Below are 13,359 nucleotides of genomic sequence, written 5' to 3'. Positions count from 1 at the left end.
TCGAAGGGTATGAAAGGGAAGCAGTGGTTGAGAAGGGTGTGAGACAGGATTGTAGCCTATTCCTGATATTATTCAGCCTGTATGTTGAACAAGCAGTAAACAGGGTGTGTATGACCTGGGACAACTAGGAGAACCAGAAAAACCCGGGAATTTTTTCATCTGGGAGAAAACCGGGAAAAACCCGGGAATTTTTTAGAATTCCAGGAATTTTTCATTGTTTTAGTTTTCAGTTAAATTTTTGTAATTTTGACTGGTAAGAACTGTTACTCTAACAAAGGATATTATTGTATCCCACTACTGCAGAATAATACTGCAGCATTGAAACATGAACAAGAGAAAAAAACAAAAATAAAACTTAAATTGCAAAGGAAATGAGCCATATAAAATAACACAGTGCTCATACAAGCGCCTGCCAATCTGCCGATAGCAAAATGTGTCAAAGGCTTTTGGAAGACTATGCAGTGCTTCATAACAACAAATTGCCTTTGATGAGCGTGATGTCACAACTGTTTACATTAAACTCAATCGCGTATGAGCAGTACCTTCTCCCGCTTGTGGCTACAGAAATGTGACTGTTAGCTGTGTATGCAGCAGTAGCAGCAACCAGCCACATGGTGCCCGGAAAAATGTTACTGGCGCGCCCAAGCTGGCAGATTCACGCGTGTGCAGCAGGCTTGGATCTAGTGGGGAGTGGGGGCAAACCCCGGTATCTGAACCGGGTGGCAATTTTGGGGGGAGGGGGCAAATTCATATTTTTGAGGAAAAAACCTTGTTTCACAAAACACCTAGCATCTAGCACACGTCAGTCTATTGATTATTCATATGATTTTGAAACGCACCCCTGCTGGTTTTTGAACACGTTCTAAGTTGATTTCTGAATGAATTATAAGTTGGTTTTTGAATTCGAGCATAGTGTATGTGGTGTCTCTGCCAGGGGAATCCTCGTCACATCTAGAAATAAACTTTCCTGCAGACAAAACGGGATGGGGCTATACGAGCTGAGTGGAATAAAGCTGAACCGGTGAATGCCAACTGCTGCTTGTTTATGTGGTTGATTCGGTTTGCGAATGTTCAGCATTGTTATAATCATTAGCGAAATCCATAGATTCAAACTACCAGAGTGGAATAAATGACTAGTAGGTTAAGAAGGAATACGTATTATCTTCTCGGTGTATCCAAGAAAGTGAAATTTTGACAGAAATTTTTCTGGCCAGATCGCTACACTAGAAAAGCTCAGTTGTAGTCCCCAGCTAGCAGCCGCTTAAGTTCCATTCTGGTAGTAGTGCGGAAAATGCATTGTACGAACACGTAATAGTGCCAACTGGAGAATAATCACGGGATAACTAAACCGGTTATTGTGGCAGGATTAGTGAAGTTAACCGGAGAATGAGTTTTGACAGTGGTAGGAAAAGTTACACAATTAGTGATGACTAGACTGTTTGTTAGAACGAGGAAGGAGAAGAAACGGGGACATCACCCAAGTTATGGAAGAATATGATGATTCTAAATTTATACAAAAATTTTGTTCTACTACTTTTCGGTCTCGTGTGTGAGAAACTGGAGCATATGAATGAAATGTGAAACTATTTCCTAACATAAAGCTTTTTGCTTGTAGTAGGCCAAATAGGTATTTCGTATTGGTACTTTGTGAATTATAATCTGATGTATTATAAAAATGATCGTTATTGCCAAAACAGTCTCGCTTATATGGTGTGTGTTACAATTGCTGCAACATTAGAGAGGCCTATTTTGTTTTCTCCAGCACACAGTGACAAAATGGCGTAATCAGATCGAGAAATCGCACCGGTCTTGGGTACTATTTGTATTAACAGCTTTTTCAGTATTAGACAACGACATTTCTATTCCTCATGTAGCAAAACATTTGATGAACTTTGCAGAGAGGAAAGCACGCCATGTAAAGCTGTATCAAGATTAGAGAGAAAAATCACTAGGACCTAAGGCTTGAAGAAATGTGTACTGTCTTGCCTGTCTCTTGTCTTTACTGGTTTAGGTGTCCTATGTTTAATTTTATGTCACACAGAAGAGCAAGATTAGCTAATAGACAATAGAGAGCCAAGTTTTTCTGAAGAGTTCTTGTCCTCCTGGTTACACATAATCCTATCCAGTATTAATTGCGAGTTTTTTAAAAAAAAAGATGCGTGGCACTGCACTGCACACTTAAGACCAAATAACGTGTCTTACATTTCTTCGAAGATATATGTTTCATGTATCAGACTCTTCAGAAAGATGTGCGCTACAAAATGAACTTATTTTTGAAAAGTCGTTTTTTAATTTTTGATGTCCTGATGCACAGAGCAGTCTGAGTTATAGTGGGGAGGGGGGGGGGGGGGGGGGGAGAGGAGGAGGCGGAGGAGGACGGTGTTGTCTCCATGTGACCCATTTTTACATTTAGTGATTTTTCTGTTTCCCCTTCGTTTACTGCTCTCACGTCAAATGAAAACCAGACGGACTTCTGTGGCTGGGAGCTATCAAGTGAATTACAATACTTTCACATAATTACGGAAGGTTAAATTATGTTACTAGTTTTAGATTTTATTTTATTTCCAACTTTCTGATAGTCAAGCATTAATCGCTTTGCAGAACAATTAAGTTATTTTTGTCGGTTTGATAAATAAATTTGGCTTTTATTAAGCTTTCCTGCTGAGGCAGTCAATTTATTCCACACTATTGGCTAGTTTCAACTGTTTGCTGCATTTCAGGGGCATGTTTTCATCTTCTAGCACATATGGCATTATGCCATTATAAAGAGCCAAACATGATATAATACAATACTGGTACTCCAAGAAAATGTACGTCCCGAAAATCACACTGAACTGCTTCATATCTGGTCGAGGCCTACGTCATTGGGAATCTGGACATATGAATGTGCACTTTAAGGCGATCTATGATTTATAGTATGATTCACGAAATCCCGACGCTCTTGGAGTATCCTCTGATGTCTTGTTTCTTTTATGACGTAATGTAAGATCTCTTAATGTTTTACGTGTACAAACATACAGGCTTCCTACGTCACCATAGCTGTGCAAGTGCGGTGATGCCTCTTATCTGGTGCTCTCTGGCAACTGCTAAAATGAATCTATTTCTAATAGATCACAGGAAAATGTTGCCAATTGTTGTTCGGAAAGTGTTATTTTGAAAGTAAATTTCCTTTTACGCAAGATGAACTGTGTGCGAGAATGTACAATGAATTTCTTAAATCACAGTGTTTGATCTCTTTTAAAAGTCAACTCTTTGATGACAAGCCATTTAGAAGACTTTTGAGCCCAGAAGATTAGAGATTTATGTCAGTATTAAAAATTTTGCTGGCGTATTTGTGTGATGTATCTTAAAGTGTAACATGCTCTAAACAGATCAACATTATATGTGAAAGCTTAGCTTCTCTTGTAGCTTATTAATCTTAGAGACAAATATTATATGCGAAAGCTTTGCTTTTCTTGTAGCAACACTATGTATATTAATTTAAACCATTAACTTTTCCTGTTGGTGGAATTAAAATTTCTACTTTCGTAATACGAAAATATGCAGTGTACATATTGCTGCATGTCAAAGATCTTTCCAAAACGTGTTTTTTTTCCCCCTGAATATCGTTTTCTAAAGTGCCGGGAAATTCTACGCTGCTGTATAAAACGATATCCTATCAGAGGATAAGTTTTACAGTTCCGAGGGAAAGTATACTGTCACATAACATGGCAAAAGTGTATTTTCACCCGGGAGGAAATGTATTTTTAACCGGGAGTGCCAGGAAAAATCCGGGCTTTTTTTTTCCTTGTCCGCGTATACACCCTGAGTAAAGGATACCACAGAAAAATTTGGAGTAGGAATTAAAGTTCAGGGAGAAGAAATAAAAACTTTATGATTTGCCGATGACATTGTAGTTCTGCCAGAGACAGCGAAAGACTTGGAAGAGCACTTGAACAGAATGGTCAGTGTCTTGAAAGAAAAATGTAAGATGAACATCAACAAAAACAAAATAAGGATAACAGGATGTAGTCAAATTAAATCAGGGAATGTTGAGGGAATTAGATAAGAAACAAGACACTTAAAGTAGTACTTGAGTTTTGCTATTTGGGTAGCAAAATAACTGTTGATGGCTGAAGTAAAAGAGGGTATAAAATTTAGGATGGCAGTGGCTAGAAAATTATTTCTGAAGAAGAACAGCGAATGTATATTTAAGTCTTACGAAGTCATTTTATGAAGGTGTTTGTATAGAGTGTTGCCATGTATGGAAGTGAAACATGGACGATAAACAGTTTAGACAAAAATAGAATAGATGCTTTCTAAATGTGGTACTGCAGAAGAATGTTGAAGATTAGATGAGTTGGTCATGTAACTAATGAGGAGGTACTGAACAGAATTGGGGCAACAAGAAATTTGTGGCTCAGCTTGACCAAAAGAAGGGATCAGTTGATAGGACACATTCTGAGACATCAATGGATTACCAGTTTGGTATCAGAGGGAAGTGTGGGGTGTAAAAATTGTAGAGGGAGACCAAGAGATGAATACACTAAGCAGATTCAGATGGGTATAGGTTGCAATAGTTACTCGGAGATGAAGAGGCTTGCACAGGATGAAATAGCATGGAGAGCTGTATCAAACCAGTCTTTGGACTGAAGACCACGATGCAACACACAACACATCACCTGTTTATGGGATCTAACATTCTACACTCTGACCAGTAAAATGCCAGTTTTGTTTCTCCTGATGGTATCATCCTGAGTAGTCCCTGCTGGGAGATCCTAATGGGGCAATATTTTTCCTCAGGAATATTTTACAAAAGAGGATAACATCATTAAGCCATCTAATAGAGTTGTATACTCTTGGGGAAAAAAAAAAAAAAAAAATGTCTGTCTCAGTCCCGACATAGCAATTTTTGGCTTGCTGCTGCCTCTATTGAGGAACCACAGCTTTGTCAAGCCTCTCCATTGATACCTTTGCAGATATTATGTGGCTGCTTGTATTTCAGGGCTATGCAAGCCACCCTACTTTGGCAGGGTCCATGGTTCATTGGGAATAGGTTTGTTTAATTCGACAAATGCAGATAGATGACCCTTTATGTATCATCCAAACGAAGTGCTGTCTAAATTTTATCAAGGGTAATGACTTGTGGCGGCTTAATTAATGTAGGCATCTAGGACTTAAAATGTGGACAGTAAGCAGGAGTGTGATAAGCACTGTCAAAATAACACCACCGGACAAAAATTAGGCTTCTTCAAATCAGTAATGTGCAACTCGTCACTATCCTTTATGGATCCTGACTGTATTGTTTATGTAAATTACTACTGAGATGTATATTACTGTTACAAGTTTGAAAGTTTGTTCACCATAATCTTTTAGCTGTGTAGTCTGCACAAAAGACTTAAGAGTTTATTTTTTATTTGTTTTAAGTGGTTTTTTAAAATCCATTTTATTTGTAGTTGGTTATGTTAACATATTTTATCTGAATGCCAACTAAAAACATGTAACCATTTCCTAAGCACAGGAAGAGCAATGTGATTCTCTTGAAGACTCATATATGTTTTTAAGCTTCCAATAAAACATTATGTGAAGAGAATATAATAAATTATTTTAATTGACTCACCTCAAAAGATATTTTATGAATTGTTTTTTGTGCAGTATGATATGAATGTATTGTGGTACAACTGCAAAGTAATTGTACTCAGTAATCTTTATTGTACTTGAAATGTAATTTATTTATGGTATTTTGCCTTCAGGTGTATGAACTTTGCCTGCATTACACAAACCACACAGACCATAATGTCATTAATGGTGCTCTTGAAACACTTCATCAGTTGCTGCAGGATCCACCACATGATTTGCTTGCCATTTTGCTTTCCTCTGAAGGCATACGACGGAGCCACATACAGCCGAGTGAGTCTCTCGAGAAGCTGTCTCGCCGTTCCTTGAGTAAGTTTCTGCTGAACTTTGGAAGTGTGTTGAATGGTGGTTCCATGTCTGAAATTTGTTCGAAGTTGTTTTTCCTTCAGCTGAGCTTTTTACAGTGTGCAAACTAAACTTCAGCCAACTCCTGTCCTTACATCTCCTTTTCATTATAATATTTTCTCTCAGTCATTATTACTGTAGTTCCTAATTTCCACAGCTTTGCCTTTTGATTGTATTTAGCTTCCTTTTTTTACAGCCATTTCCTCATCTCGTATTTGGTACTACACTTTGTCACTATATATAATTACTATGAATTGTCAGGGGTCTGTGTTAACCATTTACACTCTTTTTCACAGATCATTGTTTATTGCTTCTGCATTCCAGTGTGTGATTTCAATGCATGGTTTTGTGATTTGGTATCCCTCCATCCTTCATTCAGTGTCTCTGCTGCCTTTTGTACCTTCACTTGCTCTTGATTAGCTGTTCATTTGTCGTGCTCTGTAGATCCCATGCAGTGGGAACACCTTCAAAGATGTGGAATGAGTCAAGGTATACAATAACAAAAGACAAGCATCTTGTAGAAGTTTAACAGGTCCACTAGATTGAACAGTAAACAATCAGTGTTGCTTCATAATATTTGCAGTTACTCCATATAAATGTAACATACTGAATAGGAAGAAATTCAGATGCTTTGAAAATGTATTCTACCACAGCCACTTCATGGTGCATCTTGCAGATATTTGTTACCACAGTGGAAAACCTGTTCCTCTCTTTCACAGTAACATGAAGTGACACATTATGCCCATACATTGTCAATATTTAATCGTTAAGTTTCTTCACTGATTTCTCTAGCAAATGCACCACGTTACTAACAGCAGTCACCTTGCTTCTTTTCACTGTTGCAGTGCTTTCAAGCCACACAACTCAGATTGAATTACATGAAAAACACAGAAACAAACTGCACTTCAGTTGAACACACACATACGTCAAATGTTCACAGTATTTCTAGTCAAATGTGTTAAGTTAAAGAACTCCCCTTGTTTGTGGGAAACTGTGAAAAATTATGCAGTGGATGTATGAATGTGTCGGAGAAGACTTGTGCATATTTCCTGCTACAGCAACCAAATTTTAATTTTCACATTGTGCTTGTGACAGTTAAATTGAATGCCAAGATCTTTTTTTTCCTTTTTAAGAAAAAGGAAAAAAAAATACATTTCTTTCCATCACCAGGATATAATGGGCTATTGGTCTGTCTCCGGTAACCATGTCTTCAAAGGGCATTAAATAAAAAGCAAAAAATCTTGAGAAAACTAGCTATACTTTTTGCCATTCATTTAGAAGCAGTGTATTAGGTGTCATATGTTACTTTTGTATTGTGATTCAATTCCAGTTTGCCTCATTGTCTTTTTTATCAAGTACCTGTACTTCCTTCAAATAAAGGATTTGGGATCACAAATTGCCTGAATATGTACCTTATTTCATCCATAAATTTCTTCTCAGCGTATTCCGAGACATTTGGCATCCTTCCAGAAGTGTTACTTTTTTCTTGGCTTTTATTGTGTGTTGTCATCATACTAACTAATGCTGTTCACATTTCCTATCACATCACAATCTCCTTTTATCTGAGCTGGGAGTTTTCTGATTTTTAATTGTAATAAAGATTTAAATGTTAGTATTAAGCTCAGTGTTGTGTACGCTTATGGTTTATGTTCATACAGAATGCAGCTGACACAATGTAGCCATGCTCTGTGTGTGTGTGTGTGTGTGTGTGTGTGTGTGTGTGTGTGTGTGTGTGTGTTTGCGCTCTAGCTCAAAAAACGATTTCGATTTGCCCAAAGCCTAGCAGAATTTTCAGTTTTGTGTGTTGTTGATGACTCATCACCTTTACTGTTCGGTGAGTTGTTACCTTTCCTCCTAAATTATTTACAGTGTCATCTCAGTAGTAACTCTCTCATTGTGTCAGTGTTACTTATTAGGAGGAAATGGTTAAAAAAAGTTATTATTGTATTTGGCTAGGTTTTAAGCAGTCTCCTACAGAATTACAGGTAATTGATAAAGATTGTACCAAACTAAATTGTATGAGACTTGTCCCATCTTAAAAGTTGAGTGCTATGAAATGAGTTACAGAGGTGTGGTCAAGAGTTCCAACATCACTTCAACTTTTATGGCACTTCCTCTTTGTACTATGGCATTTGTAAATAATTGTGCACTCCTGTCAATAAAATATTTGTTAAACTGACGGTAATTGGAGAACCACTGTTTCTGTTCTATGTTTACGACATATAAAGATGTTTCTTTTACTGCAGAATACAAGTCACATACTTTGCTTCATGTGTTTGTTTATGTGCAATCTTATTCCCATAGAAGTGGGTTTTCTTATTGTTAGGATAAGTGTGGCAATTGTCATATGTGCACCTTGTTGTTTTTGATTATGCGGTATCTTCCATAATTTCCTTGACTTGCCAAACATTTAACTTCATCATTTTTAATGAACTTGAGTGATGACCACTGTGCTGCTATTCACAACTAGTTCAAAAAATTATTCTATCTATCTTCTATAATTTGCAAGTTTGTTTTGTGCACAAAACTTTATTCGCATGTGTATATAAGTTTAATTTTTGCCATATCTGTTAAAGAAATATCACTGTTTGTAATAGTCGTGAATCTGTATCATGTCTGTCAGCCTGCTGTTGTTTCTTACTACTTTTTATGTTTCCCCTATCCCTCAATTCATAAAAACTTTCCCTTCCCTTCAGCAGGTATACATTTTCACAATTCGTAAACTAAGGAAAAGGCAACCAGTCACGTACAAAATGTCGATGCATTACAGAAAACTGCATTCACACTGCCTTTTGAGCACTAGCTTTTTTTTTAGCATATGCTTTCACACACACAACCACACACTCCCAACTGCACCCTCCCGTGGCCACAAATCAATCCACTATAGGTGAGTGGTTGCCTTTCTCTTATTTTATGTATTGCTCCACCCCAGAATTTCCATTTTGTCATAGCTGTTTCAGCAGCTGGTAAATAGATATTTCCCATTTGCCAGGGATACTGATAATCAAATGGAATTATTCTGCTCTTTTGCATCAAGCTAAAGCTTTGGCCTGGCCAGGGAGACATGTTCACGCTGACAAGCTGGACAGGACTCAGGGACTGAATGTTTTAACTTGTCGTATATAATAAAATATAGAAAAAAAGTATTTTTCATATAATTCTAATAAGAATTACATTGAAAAATTTTTTAATAAAATTTATTATTTAATGTTTCAGTTCCCATGTGAAAAAAAGAGTGATTTTCATTTAGTGTGTTTCTTTAATTCCACATTTCTCAGTTGAGTGTGAAGATTAGATTTCAGTTAGTAAATATGATTTTGTTACATAAAATAATTTAACATTTTAGTTTCTTAATGAACTACTTACTTTTCCATAATTGGTCATGGTCATTGTGAACTGATGTTACTTGTCAAACATGCACTGAATTGTAAAATTATTTAGGAATATGATCTTATGCTACTTACCCTTCAGTACGTTTTAGACCATATCTTACCATGAGTGAAATGTAGCTGAAAGTGCGAAAGAGTTTTTCAATTAGCATCGACACTCATATCCTTCTTGTATTGGAAGTAATTGTGAATTATTAAATGGTGCTAATGCTGTGGCCTCAAGCTAGTGGAATTCCTTGTACTTTCTGCCTGGCCATGAACACCCCAGGATAGGAAAGCAAGTTACTGTTAGTTCTTATAGGCCTGAGGTTGGATCCTTGTGTGATTTCAGTCATCAGTGAACACACACCAAATGTATTTAAATCTTTTAATCAGTGTCATCTGTTAAAACAGCACATTCTTCTGCTATGATATTGCAGTAGCTCACATCATACTTCATTTATTTGTTTACTTATTTATTGTATGTTGACAGGAGAAATAATAGGCAACTATATACATTTCTACACAGGTACACACAATCTCAAGTTGGTAATGAATTCATGGCTCTAATGCCAGACTTGAAATCCAGTCAGAAGCTTCTGCAGACGAACTGTGAAGGTCTTCTCCATTCTGCCTTTGAATGCTCTGAGGGAACATTAAAATGTTACATTATGTACTGTTACCTGCTCTTTATCCCAATCACATTCAGGGGAGGTCTTCTATCCCCTTTGGTGTAACAGTGTTCCACATCTGGCCTGGTGTGTTCTGATCCGATTCAGCATGCACCAGTGTCATTGGGGTAGACGAAAAGCTGGGAGTGTTGATTAGTTGGTGACGCTTCAGGGAAGATTGCTCCTGCCATTGATTGTTCCACTCTTCTTGCGTGTTGAAGTTCCTGTCCTGCAGGCTGATTGCTGTGCGTCATGATGGTTTTCAAGACCTCTGTCACTGTGGTTTTGATGATGAAATTTCTGAATGAATTGATAATTATGTTTCTTTTTTTTTAAATTCTTGCCTACATGTTCAGCAATGACTGTGATCTTCTTATGGGTGGTAGTGTAATATACTAAGGACCTGTAGCCAGTGCGTTTGTGGGATGAATACACCACGTGATGAGGTACATTGCTTGATTGAGCTGTGTGTCATTTATTTTAGTGTGAGCGAGTGGAACATAAGTGTTCTGCAACCAAGTATGAAAGAGCTAAAGCTGATGATCTGTATTGATTCGACCCAAGTGTGGCTGCTGAGGAATAGGTGGGTGCTGAGACAGAGAGCAATGTAATGAGAGGCACATGTAATGTGTTCTTAACCCTGGTTTATATAAGATCAGTTCAGCAAGTCCAGTTGTATTCCAGCAGGTTACTGACACAAGCATGTTTGTTGTAGATAATGACACAGAAAGGTGAGTCTAATTAATAGGCTTTGAATGGACTGAATGTACTCTGCTGTCTGACTGGGCTGGCATCGGTGCAGCTTCTGTATGAGCAGGCTTGGTGGTGGTGCTAGAAACACATGCAGCAGAGTGTGTGTCTTTGAGCTAGCCAAAAACTGGCAGGGCAGTCACATGAGTTAGAGCTGAACTCATGATGTTGACTGCCTGGCACATTGTCGATGGTGTACAACACCACGGTCTGAGAACTATAGCAGTGGCACCCCAGGCAGGTTCCTGTTAACTTCTGGGTTACACTGTTCAGAGTTTTGATTTTAGTTGCCATATTCTGGAGATGGATATTGTATGTCTGAGACCTGTATAGGGTCACACACAAGTATTTTGGAGTGTTAAAATAGGGGAGAGTCTGATCTCTAAATGTGATGTTAGGTTTGCAGTTTACTTGTTTATTCCTTAAGTAGAAATAAGATACAACGGTGTTTTTAGGATTCGGCCGGAGAGAGTTATGTTTGAATTATTTGTCCAGAGTCTTCAGTTCTGATCCTGGTGTTGCTTCAGCTTCCCTAAAGCTTTGATCCTGAGTGGTCAGAGCAGTATCATCACCAGATATAAATTTTCTGGATTTTGTTTCTGGAAGGTCATATGTACACAAATTAAAAAGTAATTCAGCCAAAACAGAACCTTTTGGGATACTATCATTTATTTTGTGAACTCTACTTTTAGAGTTCTCTGAGAGCACTTGGAAGTATTTGTTGTTCAGCATGTTGCCAGTTAGAGTGGTTAGGTTCCAACACAGAGTGACACTGATGAATTTGAGCAAAACTTGGTCACACCAGACAGTATCATAAGCTGAATGTTTATCATCTGCTTCAAAAAGCCATTTTCAATACCAGTTGCTATTGCTAGCACCTGGTCCTCATATCCTCTTCATAATCTAAACCCAGCTTGCTGTACTGGGATGTGTTTACTTATGGATGTGCAGATTCTGTTATGAATGAGCTTCTCCAGGAGCTTGAACTTGACACTAAGGAGGGCAATGGGGGCAATAGCTTTCAACTCTGGATGGATCTTTGTTTGTCTTTAGTACAGCAATGATCTTAGTTTTCTTGTAGAGGTGTGACAGATGACCTGACTGTGAGATATTTGAAAAGAAGGTGTTCATCTTTTTGACAGTAGCAGGACCACAGAGCAACAAAAACTCAGGGTAGATGCTGTCAATGCATGCTGCCTTCCTAGGTTCTTTATAGATTCTGTGGTCTCTTCCAATGGAAATAGGATGGAAAACTCAGATATTTGTGGAGCCAACCATTTATTTACTTTTAAGAGATGTCTAACTTCTCTTCTGATGTGTTGATCTTTTGTTGAGTTGGTGATGGAGATCATGTAATTTTCCATATCATTGAAATTAAGTTCCAGTTTGGTTTGTATAAGAGTGGATGATGGCTGTGAATAACCCTGTCGGGAGAATTATTGGATGATGCTGACTATGGTTAGGAGTCTGTGGCATACCTCATTGGGCACATTTGGAAAGTGTGATAAGGCGTTGGTCAAGTGTGTAGCCCATGTTCCAGTGAGTGGAAAAGAAGGGTATCTTGCCTTTTGCGTCATATATAAATTTGGGTTTGCTGTTCCTGTCCATTTGGCATGTTTCTGTCCATTTTCGTCACATTCTTTATATTCCCTGAGTATATGGTGGCTGATGAAGTCTCCAGTGATGATACTTGGGTCTTGGGGAAGACCAGTTATATCCTGTTGGCTTGTACGGTTTGACTATTGTCAAGTTCCTCACTTTAACAATAGTGATGATAACATTGTCATCTGAACTGATGGCAAGACTTCATAGGGATCACTGGACATGGTAGGAAACCAATATTATTACATATAGAGTAGGCGAAAGAAATTGCTTCTCTTCTAACATCTAAAGAAGTGAACAGTTTCTGATGGGGGAAAAAAAAGTCATTTCCATTTTGAGGAAGGGTTGTCAAACAGACATACAAAACTATAGGCTTATGACTCTGTCATTGGTCTGTTAGAGACTTTTGGTACATGTTTTATGCTCTGGTATTATGACGTTTCTGAAAAATGGATAATCTCATCTGTAGGAAACAGCATGGGTTCTAGAAAAATGATCGTATGAAACTGAACTCACTTTGTTCATCCAAGAGACCCAGAGAGAAGTAGATACCAGCACCCAGATTACGTGTTCCAGAAGGCATTCAGTACAGTTCTCCACTGCAGTCGAATGAATAAAATATGAGCATATGGAATATCAGACCAGCTGTATGGCTGGAAGAGTTCCTAGCATGTCATACTCAATGAAGATAAATCGTCAGATGTAAAACTAACTTCAGCCGTACACCAAGGGACTGTTACAGGTCCATTGCTTTTCATAATGTAAATAAATGACCTGGTTGATAATGCCGGAAGTTCCATGAGGCTTTTCACACACGGTGCTGCTGCATATGGAGAATTTGCAATGATAGAAAACTGTACTGAAGTGCAAATACTGTTGTGGAGTCCAAGGAGACCTGCAGAAGATTTAAGCCTGGTGCAGGGAGCGGTAGTTGACCTCACTAAAAACAAATGTTACGTATTGCACCTAAACAGACAGAAAGAATTATGATTGTATGATTACAGGTT

The 13,359-nt window shown here is 38.0% G+C and overlaps 1 protein-coding gene across 1 annotated transcript in view; it reads left to right on the top strand.

Annotated features, from left to right (window-relative positions):
• LOC124787730 (huntingtin) overlaps window positions 1-13,359 on the top strand; it is a 392,251-nt gene that overhangs the window by 74,299 nt on the left and 304,593 nt on the right. The window contains exon 7 of the mRNA XM_047254577.1: window positions 5,733-5,925. Within this exon, the coding sequence (XP_047110533.1) occupies window positions 5,733-5,925 (193 nt within the window). The remainder of the gene's footprint in view (window positions 1-5,732; window positions 5,926-13,359) is intronic.

This window comes from Schistocerca piceifrons, chromosome 3 (genome assembly GCF_021461385.2).
Source record: "Schistocerca piceifrons isolate TAMUIC-IGC-003096 chromosome 3, iqSchPice1.1, whole genome shotgun sequence".
Lineage (NCBI taxonomy): Eukaryota > Metazoa > Arthropoda > Insecta > Orthoptera > Acrididae > Schistocerca > Schistocerca piceifrons.
This window is presented reverse-complemented; position numbering and strand designations above follow the sequence as displayed.